The sequence below is a fragment of the Prosopis cineraria genome, unplaced genomic scaffold (genome assembly GCF_029017545.1).
Source record: "Prosopis cineraria cultivar Desert tree isolate PC_DT_omini unplaced genomic scaffold, ASM2901754v1 PC1, whole genome shotgun sequence".
NCBI classification, from domain to species: Eukaryota; Viridiplantae; Streptophyta; class Magnoliopsida; order Fabales; family Fabaceae; genus Prosopis; species Prosopis cineraria.
The window spans coordinates 51111837-51124275 of NW_026555332.1; the positions used below are offsets into that span (position 1 = coordinate 51111837).

The 12439-nt window shown below is 35.6% G+C and overlaps 1 protein-coding gene across 4 annotated transcripts; it reads right to left on the minus strand.

The window, feature by feature from the left end:
- Positions 1-1068: 1068 nt before the first annotated feature.
- LOC129287712 (kinesin-like protein KIN-7O) lies at positions 1069-12085 on the minus strand. 4 transcript variants are annotated; one of them, XM_054923940.1, is made up of 34 exons: positions 11936-12085; positions 11476-11838; positions 11287-11376; positions 11009-11127; positions 10520-10633; positions 10339-10420; positions 10185-10252; positions 10023-10097; positions 9747-9892; positions 9567-9669; positions 9217-9297; positions 8953-9021; positions 8787-8846; positions 8545-8706; positions 7778-7834; positions 7290-7532; positions 7146-7211; positions 6881-7063; positions 6595-6699; positions 6375-6461; positions 6068-6217; positions 5797-5910; positions 5635-5721; positions 5337-5540; positions 5060-5248; positions 4092-4298; positions 3873-3962; positions 3628-3768; positions 2901-2998; positions 2126-2204; positions 1894-2040; positions 1681-1800; positions 1501-1572; positions 1069-1413 (listed from the first exon to the last, which is right to left on the minus strand). In XM_054923940.1, the coding sequence occupies exons 2-34, from the start codon at positions 11597-11599 to the stop codon at positions 1171-1173; spliced, it is 3975 nt and encodes a 1324-aa protein (XP_054779915.1). In that variant the 5' UTR covers positions 11600-11838; positions 11936-12085; the 3' UTR covers positions 1069-1170. The 4 variants fall into 4 exon arrangements, with proteins under 4 accessions (XP_054779915.1, XP_054779931.1, XP_054779922.1 ...); XM_054923956.1 differs by having other exon boundaries at positions 11476-11745; positions 11936-12068; XM_054923947.1 differs by having other exon boundaries at positions 11476-11779; positions 11936-12065.
- Between the last annotated feature and the right edge of the window lie 354 nt (positions 12086-12439).

The window sequence follows — 12439 nt, forward strand, 5'->3', positions numbered from 1 at the left end:
CCACAGAATTTAATTCAACCTTTCTTAATTACCCAAAAATCCATGCATGAAAAGAAGACAAAGGGCTCTTTTTAAAAGGGGGAAAAAAAATCAATGTGCATGCACATAGCATTGATTCTTCCTAATTATTTAGTAAATATTAACTTTAATCAAAACAGGTCACCGATATATCTCATCTTTAATTTGTTTGGTTTCATCCTTAATTTGCATCCTTCATATGTTTTAAAGTTATTGAATTGAGAAGTAGAATGACAGAATTAAATCAATGTCCAGAAAAGCTCGGCAGTTCTACATTCAATGTGGGCTAATTTTGCGCCTAAGCCCAATCCAAATAAGGATGGCTGGCTCCGCAACAACACTGATATAATGTCACAAGACTGTCCATCATACATGCATGCATGCATATGGAAGAAATAAATATGCAGGTGGAAATGCAAGTGATGGAAGAGCCTCCCTCCAAAATCGAAGAACACAAAGGACGAAGCATTTAGCACTAAGGTTATTATTATTAATTTGTTCCAAAATCCAAACACTGCAATATGTGGGAGAGTGGAATATTGTGGTCCGTAATATAAGAGGAAAATTGAATAACACCTGTATCATTGAGCCAAGCTACATGGGTTTTTTTTTTTTTTGGTTGTATATAATTATTCTTTTATTAAAGACAATTCTATTCAAAGACATGGTCCAATACCATACATAAGTAACCCTCTGAAAGAAGAAATTATTTAAACGCAGATGGAATGCGCGTGTTGATGCAGGCAGACACGTGCCTTCACTGAGATTTAATTATTTACGAAGGCTTGCTTCCAAACTTTATGGACAAGATTTGACCTAAACTTAAGAGGGTTCAAATCTTCAAGCTAGGGACCAGTGGTGGTTTGATCACTGGTGTGCTTGTGACCTCACTGCCAACAATAGTGGCCTAAAGGTTCAAATGCTGGACTAACAACAGTGGTGGTAGGTAGGGGTAGATTTTTTTTTTTTTTTGAAAAAAAAAAAAAGATTTTTGTTATTTCACAAAAAACCCGTTTTTTTTTTTTAGTCTAGTCTTCAAGCCCTTCGGAGTAATTTTAAAATTTTCTGAGCCTTTACCTTTAATGAGAATAGGACCTTTAATGATATTCTCCCTCTGCAATGTACATCTGAACTGTACAAGTTCAACAATTACTATGAGCATACTTGATGTTGCACTCTGGCAGCAGACAACTCTTTCTTCAGGGCGAGAACTTCCATGGCTTTGGAAGCCAACTGATTCTTCAGTTTTCCAGCACCCTCCTCGTACTTTCTATTCATTAAATCAGATTCATCGATTGCTTCATTATATCTTCCCCGGAAAGCGTCTAGCTTCGCTTGTGTTCCCCGAAGCCTCATTCTAAGCTTCGTCATCTCTATGTTATTTCTCACTTCATCCTGCTCATCGTAGCAACAATAACTGGTCAATGCTCTTGAAGACTTGCTCATGTCTACTACTCAACTTCGAGCAAACATAACACTTACCCCGTGCATTTCGGCTTCCATACTGGAAATTTTCCTACTTAGTTCCTCTACTTGGACTTGTGCCTTAGACAGCTGAAAACCAAAACTCTTCGCAGTCAGCAAGGAGATTTTCTTTCGGAATAAATCAGTAAAGAGATTTAATAGAATAGGTGTCAACGAAAGATAAACTTTTTACCCTACCTCGTTATAGCAATGTTTTCGTTGTTTTTCCGCTTCCATTACACTGTTCCGGTGCTCTTCCAATTCGATCATTATCTTGTCCCTTTCTTTTGAAACAACACTGAGTTGATCTCTGAGATTCTGTCAAGGAGCCATCCTAGCATAAGTGAACTTACTTCGAATATATATTATGGTGATTTCTACATACAGATCAACAGGCAAAAAAGAAGCAACCTGAAACTCATTCGAGTTTTCTGTTGAAGTACCCAACTCTCTTAGAGTTGACAGATTACCGCCTTCAGGTACATTTGTCTCCTGAAGCATATCGTCATCAGCATAGTCATGCTGCATGGACAGATTCCCAATAGACGATTTTGACACCTAAAATGGATTACAAGATCGGAATGAATGTGATGTGTGTTGTAAAAAATATCAATGCAAGGAATTAATAGCTGACATTCCTTACTTCTCGGAGTTCGTTGCTCTCGGCATTAGCTGTTGTCTTGTCATGGTTCTTTGGTTGATCAATCTCCAAACAATTGTCCCTGTATTTATTAACATACAAGATAGAAATTCACTTAAGACAATTATAAAAGGCAGGGCATCGTTAGACAAAAAAGAACCAGAGTAAGTGAGGAGGCTGTAAGTAATTCTCAAGCATCTCAGATTTGGAGGCGACGAACAAAAACGGCCAAAAGTGCCATAAGGGAAATTGGATGAGAAAAAAAAAAATGCCAAAAGCGAGTAAATACAACTGCATTATGAATACAGCAATTTCAGCTCATTAGCACGGAATCAATGGGGTGTAAAGCAACTTTCTTAGCATAATACCCATCGAGGTACTACCCAAGCCTCAAGCAAGCATCTAGTAAAAGAAAATCAAAAATCAAAAATATTATTTATATACGCCGATGTGTGCAAAACTGCGTGCATGCATGAATGGAAAGCAGCTAAACCTTCATATCGCTTTTAGTGTTACCTACGAAACTATTACACTCATTTTAAAACTATACAACTAAGCACGGATGAGACAACCCTTATTACCAAGTACAGTACATGCAAGTCATGCCGTAATCAGATGGGGCAAACCAAATTCCAATAGGCTTAAAGGAAAACGTACCATTTGAATATATTAATTCACAAGATAGTAAATAATGAGACTATAATCTAGCTGGAAAAAAATAACAGATAGAAAACAGAGGAAAATGAAATAAGAGAAGTTTAAAAAAAAAAAAAAAAACCTAGATTTCTTCTTGAAAGGTGAATTCTCTTTTGAAGAAGCCAAACATTCCCTGAGGGCCTTGCATTGTTCTCTATAATATTCCAATTCATTCTTTACCTGAAATTTACAAACAAACGTAATTAATTTAGGCAGACAGTAGTATGTGAATCAAAAATGCAGTTTATCCATAAAAATGTGAAAATCAAACACATGAAAAATAAGTTGGACTTTTTCTAAGGTTATGAGATGAGAGTATCATGAAAATACCCAACAATGAACAAAATCTAAAGATGCAAACAAAGATATAATGCGACATCGCTTCAAAGTTCTAACAAGCAAATTAAAAACATGTGCATGAGACGACGTGTTGCCAAATCATAAAATAAGCAACGTCACAGAATCACTTCTCTCTTTCATTTATGGCGGCCAACGATGCTTCAAACAGACAAGTGCTATCAAAACTGCCAATCCATGATGTAGTGTTATGGATTACAAGCAAATAGGTAACCCCAGAATCATCATTGTCAAAACTTAAACTTTGAGGTCAACTATACATTCCGGTTATAACAGAAAAATACCTAGAACAATTTAGATAAAGAGCCATAGAAATGAAAAAGACATGCAATGTCTGAAAAAAATAAATGGGCTTCGAGCACTTAAATGACATCAAGCACGGATGAAGTATTTAAAACAGAATAAAAATGAACAAATTAATGCTTCTTAAATGCAAGGAATATGAACCTTACATCTAATAATTCCTTTGATAATGACATAGTCTGTACATTGTTTAACCTTGCCTTTTCTTCAATAGCCTGAACTGCAGCTCTCTCCTTTGCAGACCACATTGCCTTTTCTTCCTCCATTTCCAAAAGGGAATCTGTAAGTTGCTGCAAGATCAAGAAGACAATGAACCAACTTCACCTTGATATAAAGAAAGCTACCAAGAAAAAAAGATACATCACAATCAAGAGAGAAAATAACATTTGCATACCATTGCCAGCTCTTCTTTTTCTTCAACCAACACTTTGATAGATTCTTCCAATTTTTCGTGGTGAGAATTAGATTCTTCAAGTTGTTGTCTCTGAATGGACAAGAATAAGATGCCAGATTTCAAGTTTTAAGTAATAAAATATGTTAACAATTTTACGTGTAATCTTTAGATCAAAGAGCTAAAGATGAAACCTGAGCAGAAATACGCAGCAAAACTTACAAGAGCAGAAACCTCTTCGTTCAAATTATATAGTTCAGAATTTGATATGTTCAGCCTATCAGTCAAGTTTTCCAGTTCTGAAGCCAAACCTTCATTGATAGATATTAGATCTTCTTTCTCCTTCAATGCAGCTGACAGTTGTTCTTCCAAAGAAGTGATTCTCGTTTCAGATTCAAATGCAAGAACTTCCAGCTTTTTGTACTCTTCCTAAACCATGACAATATTAAATTAACAAAAAATAATTCATTTGTCCCACCTTTTTTTTCTTTAAAAAAAATGGCCGATATGCATCAAATTAATTCCAGGCATGAGGAAACTTTATCATATGAAAACAAAAGGAAAGCATATCCCTCTATAATGACGTCATTATCAAACATGTGCGGCAGCTGTCTTGAAGTTTATAATGACATCATCATCAAATATAGGCAGTGGCGGAAGAAGAAAGTTCCTATCAAGGAGATGAGATTGTACGTTATAATACACTATTTTTTGGGGAAAAAATCTACTCTACAATTTATGTAGTGCATAGATAAACGCCCACTACATGAGCACGCTATGGCACGCACTGCTGCAATTGGTTGCACAACACAATATAAAACATGGCACATTTTTTAAACAAGTCTTATTTTATACGTTTACTTCAATTGCACCCGCATTTCTAACATTCATTTACAATACATATCAAAAGCAAACAGAACAGACTCTCTCCATTGCTATTGTCTTTTAGAGTATTGAAAATGACCTATTTTTAAGCCCAGGCGAAAATCAGAAAAGGTTGCTTTTAAACATGCACAGAGACAATTAAAAACAATGGCAATGCAGGATAAATTCCATCAAGACTCCATCACCTCTCATCACAAACAGAAGCACGTATAAAGCATACTTATTTGTAACCATGATAAGATTCCGGCAGCTTAAATAACTCAAGGAACTTCACATGAGCATATAACAAGTCAAAATTTCAAAACCTGAAATGTCTGATCAAGGGGAATAGCAAGACCCTTTGGTCTTCTTGAATCAAACAACTTTGAACTCCTTTCAATAACTGAATCACGCCTTCTACCAGCAAGAGAATCACGTTTATTAATATCACGTTCAAGAAGAGAATTCTGACCATGCAGTCTTTTTATCTCTCGCTCAGCACATGCTTTCTCACCCTAACAGTATGCATAACATGTTAGGCATGTGCTTCAAAAATTAATCACTTACATGTAAAGGATGAAAGCATGGGATGTTATGTAAAACCTCAAGTTTTGTTCTCTCTTGCATGGCAATCTTGAGCTTAGACTCAGTTTCTTTCAATTTGGTTCTCGTCTTCTCAAGATCTTTTCGTAAGGTTTCCTTTTCCTTAACCAATGTAGATGATGCTAAACATGATATATCTTTTTCCAGAGTGTGAATATGAGATAGCAGTTCTGCATTTTCCAACTGGCTCTGTTCTGAAAGTTCCTGTAGAATAGAGTCGAGATGCTCCTAAACCGTCATTGTTATGATGCACAGACAAACAAAAGGTAGTGAAAATAATTTACTGCGAAGGCCTCACCATCATAGAATTTTGGAAATTTTGCACATCAAGCTTTGATTCCTGAAGCTGCTTTTGAAGATCAGCTAATTCATTGACTAGAACAATCTGCAGCACCAATATTGTTCTGAGTCTTAGACTTTTCAGCTAGAACCAAAATGAATTATAGTTAGAAAACTTCACCTTTTCATTCTCAAGTTCAGATATTTTTTGTCTCAAGCAAGAATCTAACTTCTGATAGTTACTCAAAATTAACTTCTGTTCAGCTGAACAGTGGGATAATGAAGTTTTTAAATCCTGCAACAAACATTAATTGGCAAGTTGTTAGGAAAGAAAAGATTGCATATTATCTGCTCAGCAACTTGAGTATTTTCAGGTCCCGATAGCATATTGAACATCCTCAGCAGCTTTGCTTATATTACAAACATCCCTGCTGTGTCACAGTAGAACTCACCAGGAACACATCACAGAGAGCAGAGAAACTTTTAGAAACCTCATCCATAAGCAAAACAACACTTTGAACTGCTTCTTTTGAGTTTTGTACCTCCAATGTTATTTCTTGAACTTCCATTGAAATATTGATCATGAAATCCAAATCCCCATCCTAAATGTACCGCAAAGAATCAGTCAAATGGAGTTTAATTAAAAATATACATATAAGACAGTCACATAGAAGTAAACTAATTTGAAGTCACGCTCACATAATGAATTATTATAGCAAGAAAGAATACAGAGGTTCAAGGGAAAATGCAAAAGCATACATCAACTTTGTTCACACTTTTACTGGAAGTATGCTTTTCATTTGCCACCCGAGCTGCTTCCTGTGCATTAAGAAGCTCTTCATAGAGCTTAGCAAATTTACAAAAAAAAAAAAAAACAGAAACAGATAAGCATATAAACTACAAAATTTAACTCAGATGTTCAAACAATTCAACTAAACTAAGCACTAGGAAACTTGGTGGTTATTCAAACCATCATCACCTCTTCAATTTTTTCTTGGGCGCGTATGTTCTGCATGGTGGCCAGATCAACAACATTATCCAGGTTATGTTGGCTAGATGACTTCTCCATTTTCAAAACCTCAATCTTAAAGATAGAAAACACAGAACAAAGGTGAGTAAAATAAAGCTTAGTCCGTGCACATGAATCCTAATTTAGCACAAAGAAGGAGCGCTTATCAATATACCAAAAAGGTAATCAAATTCATTTTTCAGTAAACAATATTACGGAAAACAATTCAAAACACAAAAACAATAACAGACTAGACCTGCTCTTGAAGTCTCTTGATAATCAGAATAGCCTCCGATTCTCTAAGGCTCACAATTTTATCCCCTTTGAAACAAATCTTGTCAACATAATTTGAACAGTCAGTAGATTCAGCAGATTGAAGAGAACGTGCTTTAACTAGCTGCTCTCCCAAGCATTGAATTTGTATTTCACTCATTATTATCTGCAGTAAGAAAAACGTAACCATCCTTATTTTCCAGTAGCTTCAGATTTGGAGGCAGAGAATTGTGAATGAGAATGCCAACCTGAGCTACAAATTCTTGAAACAAATCCTCATATTCTGCCCTCAAGTTAAATAACTCATTGTCATCCTGCCATATTTACAAGAAACAAGTTTACAAACTAGCCAGAGTTTTACCCAGGAATCGAAATCAGGGCATATGACAAACCATGGATAAGCTTTTTTTCCTGGGTGGGATCTTTTTTCTGCTAGTTACATGCAATAAAGCACATGCATCAGGTAGATTACAGTTATTGCCAGCAGCAGCATTAAAATCATTTCCTTGTTTATTGGATTGAACCACAGGAATACTTTCGTTTACTAATTCCTCAAATGGAACGAGTGGTCCTATATCTCTTATAGGTTTCATGGATTTTCCAGCAGAGGCCTTTGACTGGATGCTAGGGTATGCCTAAAATGAAGAAAAGAAACAAGTTATGTGCAAATACAGAATACAAAAGATAAGACTCGCATACTCAAAAATAATTCATACTGCACCATGCAAGAGCTAGTTTTTGCATTTGAATGCAGGAAAAATTATGTAAATTGCAGCCCACATCATTCAAACGAAAACAAACTCAAGCACCAACTCATAGTTTAACATAAGTAGACGAGAGAAATTGATCAGATGTAATAATAGCAAGAAGAAAATGTTACATCATTTAGATTTTCCCTTGAAAGATTGCCAGGACACCAGGTATCCCGCCTCTTCTCCTGCAAAGCATTCAAGAAAACTTTATCACTAACAGAAGGGGAAAAGGAGGAGGAACTAATGCTGGGAGAAAAGACGAAGCAAACAAATAAACTGATGCGAGCAGCAATGCATGCAGAATGAGCACCAGGAATTCCATGCATCTCATTTGCAACCCTTCAATTTCCCAGCAAATCTAACCCCCAATGCCAAACATCCTAAATTTTCTTTTGCCGTCCCAAGTCATGCAAGGTTGACCACTTTCAAATTTTTCTATGTTGTCACATACCTTAAACAAAAGGCAAAAAGCATTGCAGAGATTTGCATGGCTTTGTTCCAGTCAAACCCAAAAAAAATTAAGACACATGGATAACATCTATACATGTAAAATGGATAGAGCATTACTAAGGACAGAACAAACTTTAAGAAAATTGATTCACAAGAACATTATTGTGAATAAATTATGCAGGAAAAATGACTCCAGGTTTGTCAAGTGAATGCAAAACATGTATATTTCCCAACCCGTAACATCAATTCAAAATTTAGTGACAATAAAATGCTTTCCAAGCAACATCACTAAAATAAATATTTTAGTTAGAAAAGCAAGATGTGTATTTTTGTTTGAAAGATGTGCACAAAAATGACAAGACTACAATTAGCAATCCGGTAGATGAGGGAAAAGCATTTATGCCACAAAGGAAATATGCTTGACACACTCGTTGATTAAGGATACCTTTTTGATGTAGTCACGAGGCTCATCCCTATTTGAAAACAAAACCATTGAACTCAAATTTTCAATTTTCTTGGCCTGCTCCTTTACTCTTTTTTCCCATTCAGCTTGAGCTTTCTTCTCCTCTTCCAATTCCAAAGCTATCCTTTCCCTTTCCAATTCAATCTAGCCAAAAAAAAAAAGTATTTTACCTTACAGAACATGCAAAAGCCTTCTGTAAAAGTTAATCAAAGAATTTTTTGTACCTGTAATAATGTATTTCGAAGGTTAAGAATCTCAGCTTCTAAATGCTCAGAATGAGAACCCTGATGAAGACCCAAAATATTGTTAACTAGTTAACACCTATGAAAACAAAATTTTCCATTCATCCATGAATGTAAGACAGCAAATTCTGCAGAAAATTATGTCAACCTGCAATTTGGCACGCAGCTCTTCAATCTCTTTCTTTTGACGCTTCAACAGTGCAGCATCTGTCAAAATCTGATCAGAAAGGAGAAGAATAAGGTTCACTTAAAGAAAAGATGCGCATCAAAATAAAGTAGTTGTAAATCATACAACAGACAAAAGGCAGAGATGAACAGCATTAGATATTTAGGACACCTTTTCATCAATAATTGAAACCACCAAAGGGAAAATGTCAATGGGAAAGAACATGGAAAATGTATAAGAAGAAACCTCATTGACTTGGGCGCAGTTTGTGACTCGTAATGCCCTGCTCGCAAATTGGAGACTGCTTTTAGTCTCATCAGCATGTATCTGCCACACAATAAAGTATTCCTAACAACTAGATAAAAAATAGGAAAAATAAAAGTTCAACTCAGACATGAGGCAACAGATGCAAAAGAATCAAACAGTGCATTAGAAAAGAAATCAATCTTATGGGAACAATGACAACTAGAAAGCTTCAATATCTAGACATAATTTAGTATGAAGTACTCTGAAAATGGTTATATTTTCACATTCACATGGACAATTTTTAAAAAAGAGGGTCATACATAAAATTGTGCAAAGGAGAGGCTTTTTACCTGAGCAAGAGTTATATTACATATCATAGCTGTATTAGCATTTCCCCCAAGTGCAGGTTGAAGGATTCGTGTAAGCTTGCTATCTCGATAAGGAACATGACCACTGCAAAATATATATTATAGTTGTCTTTTTCATTTTCTACAGGAAATTTGAACAGCTTGATAATAATTCAAACTTACCCTTGGCTCTCAGCACCTTCACTCAATTTTTTAATCACAGTTCCCAAAGTCATTAAGCTTTTGTTTATGTGGGAACCCTCTTTGAGACGCACACCTTCAGCTCCAGTTTTTGCAGCACGTTCTGAACCAGCAAGATCCACTAAATTCTAAAAATGAAGATAATAATCATCAAGAATCATGAATATGAAATATGTACAACAAGATTCACTTTCTAAAGGGAAGGAAGATAGAAATGCCGACAAAAATGCATGAAGAGAAAAAAAGAGAGAGACATACCAACACTGATACACGGACAGCATCACAACAATTGCTATTTTCTTCATCTTCACTTCTATCGCGACTCTCAATTATCTATTCAACACAAGATATAGCAGCAGAGGAACAAAGATAAGCCGTTATATCCAGGAAAAATGACAAATCAGAAAGAATAATGCTTACCATGCGAAAAATAGTGTGCGACCTGCTACTGTATAAATTCATATTGGTCTCTCCAATATGTCTATGTGCTAAATACCAAGGAAAATAACATTAGGATTGAATGCTTTTTTTCTTTTGGAGGGTAATTTTACAAAAACTGCAAAATTTACATTACATTCTCCAAATTCCATGAGGTCAAGGACTTGCTCAGGAGAGGCAACTATTTCTTCACGCAACCCAGCAACATATATTCCACGCTGTGAGTTTAGACAGAAAAAAAAAATACAATATAAATATCACAAAACAAACTTAATATCATACATAGGAGAGTCAACTATCATAAGATAAGGAAAAACCTCTAGATTTTCATGAATCTGCAATTTTCTATGTTCTGGAACGAGTAAATCATTTATCTCCTCATTGTAGATTTCCATGTATGACATTCGAAGAAGGAATTCTCTATCAACATCCTAAAATAAATGAAACAAGGATGAATGTATCATGAAATACACAAGAAGATACCACAAATAAAACAGTACAATTACGCTTAATTAAATTGGAGTTCAAAGAAAATACTTGAAATGACCTCTCCCAATTAAAAATAACCCCATCAACATTCAACAGTGTTAACATGACAGCATTTAACGTCACACATTTCATGTCTAGCTCTTGAATTTATGATATAAAATAAAATACTGCATTTTAAAGTTTTGAGAGATAAACAGATTTTAAATTGAACTGTACTTACCTAAGTTAACCACCGACAATTCAACACCGTCTTTGAATTGAAAGAGCAATACAAGATTTGGATAATATTGGATAGATTAAGAATGGATGGTTATTACCTGTTGGATAATCTCAAACAAATCATGCACAGCAAGAGGGATAACTCCTGGTTCTGTTCGCGAGCCCCTCATTGTATGGGTTTTCCCACTATTCGTTTGACCGTAGGCAAAAACAGTTCCTTGGATTCACAAAAAATAAAAAATTTGAACTAAAACCAAAAATTATCTTATAATAATAATTATTCGAAAACCAACAAATTTATGGAACACAGAACCAAGTACGCAATATATAGTAATTGTCATATAAATTAATTAATTTTTATATAAATTGAGAGTACCATTGAATCCACGAACAGCAGCGGCAACTATGTCCTTGGTGCAAGTTTGATATACTTGAAATGTGTTACAATCTTCACGGAAAATTTGATCTGCGAGCGTAATGTGTAAAAAAATAAAGAAAGAAAGAAAAACACAAATGAAGATAACTGGCCCAAAATACAGTGGAAAAGGAAAAAAGAGGGGCATACCGAATTCAAACTTGTTGGACTGGTTAAGGATGAAGATGGAATTGCCAGAGATTCTCCATGGGCTGGTCTTAGCGTCCTCAGACGATAGAGGCCTTGGCCGGACGGCGACGTGTATTCTCTCCATGAAAAAATGGGGAACGGATCCCCTCCAGTGCTTTTTGTGCAGTGGCTGGGAAGTGGAGAAATAATCACCGTAAAATTACTTCTGTTGCCAGTGGATGTTGATAATTACTTTCAGCCCTTCAGGATCCTTTGCCTCTGAAATGTGAACTGAGACATCCAAGCTGAGCTCTGATCAATCAAGCTGATGGAAGGTTGAGCGCATACAAAATTCCAGAGAAAATCGAACTGGTTGGTGATGTTCTGTTTGAGGTGTGATTTAGGGCTTTGCATATACTCTGGAAGTAAATTATGCACATCCCTATCCGTTTCCGAAAAAATGAGTTAGAAATAACAGGACCCGAATAGTCAGGTATCGTTGAGCTGTCGCCGCCGAGCCTGCCCGAGTCCCGAGACGTGCCGCCGACGAGAAAGGGAGAGAGCTGATTGTCTTTCAAAATCTTTTCCCGCCTACAGTTTCATACCTTCTCTTGAACTTGACGCTGACCGGTTGGCTTCATGTTGATTTAGTTTTATTTATAATCGCATTTTTTAAATTTAGAAATTTTGCAGGCTCCGGGAGACAAAAAAGAAGAAACTGAGGTTTTAGCTTTGGGTGAAGGTTCTGGCTGCATATTATTTTTTTCATAAACATCTAATAATCTAAATTATTAAATGATATAAAATAAATTATAAACTTTTAAAAATAAAGCATCAATAACTTACTGTTATCTTCAATGAATGAATATTATGTGAGGCCTGCATGACACTCCACATCAACATGTATAAAAATGTAAATTTAGCCATGAATTATTTTCTTAAAAGCACTAGATAAGCTCTACTATAAAAAGCAAACCATTCAATA

Excerpts from the sequence above, each read along its gene's own strand:
- LOC129287712 (XM_054923940.1), bottom strand. The coding sequence starts at position 11,599 with ATGGAGAGAATACACGTCGCCGTCCGGCCAAGGCCTCTATCGTCTGAG. Across the intron at positions 10,634-11,008 it reads TGTTTGAGATTATCCAACAG|GATGTTGATAGAGAATTCCT; the intron begins GTAATAACCATC and ends CATTTATTTTAG. Across the intron at positions 7,533-7,777 it reads CAAGGGAAAATCTAAATGAT|GCATACCCTAGCATCCAGTC; the intron begins GTAACATTTTCT and ends TCTTCATTTTAG.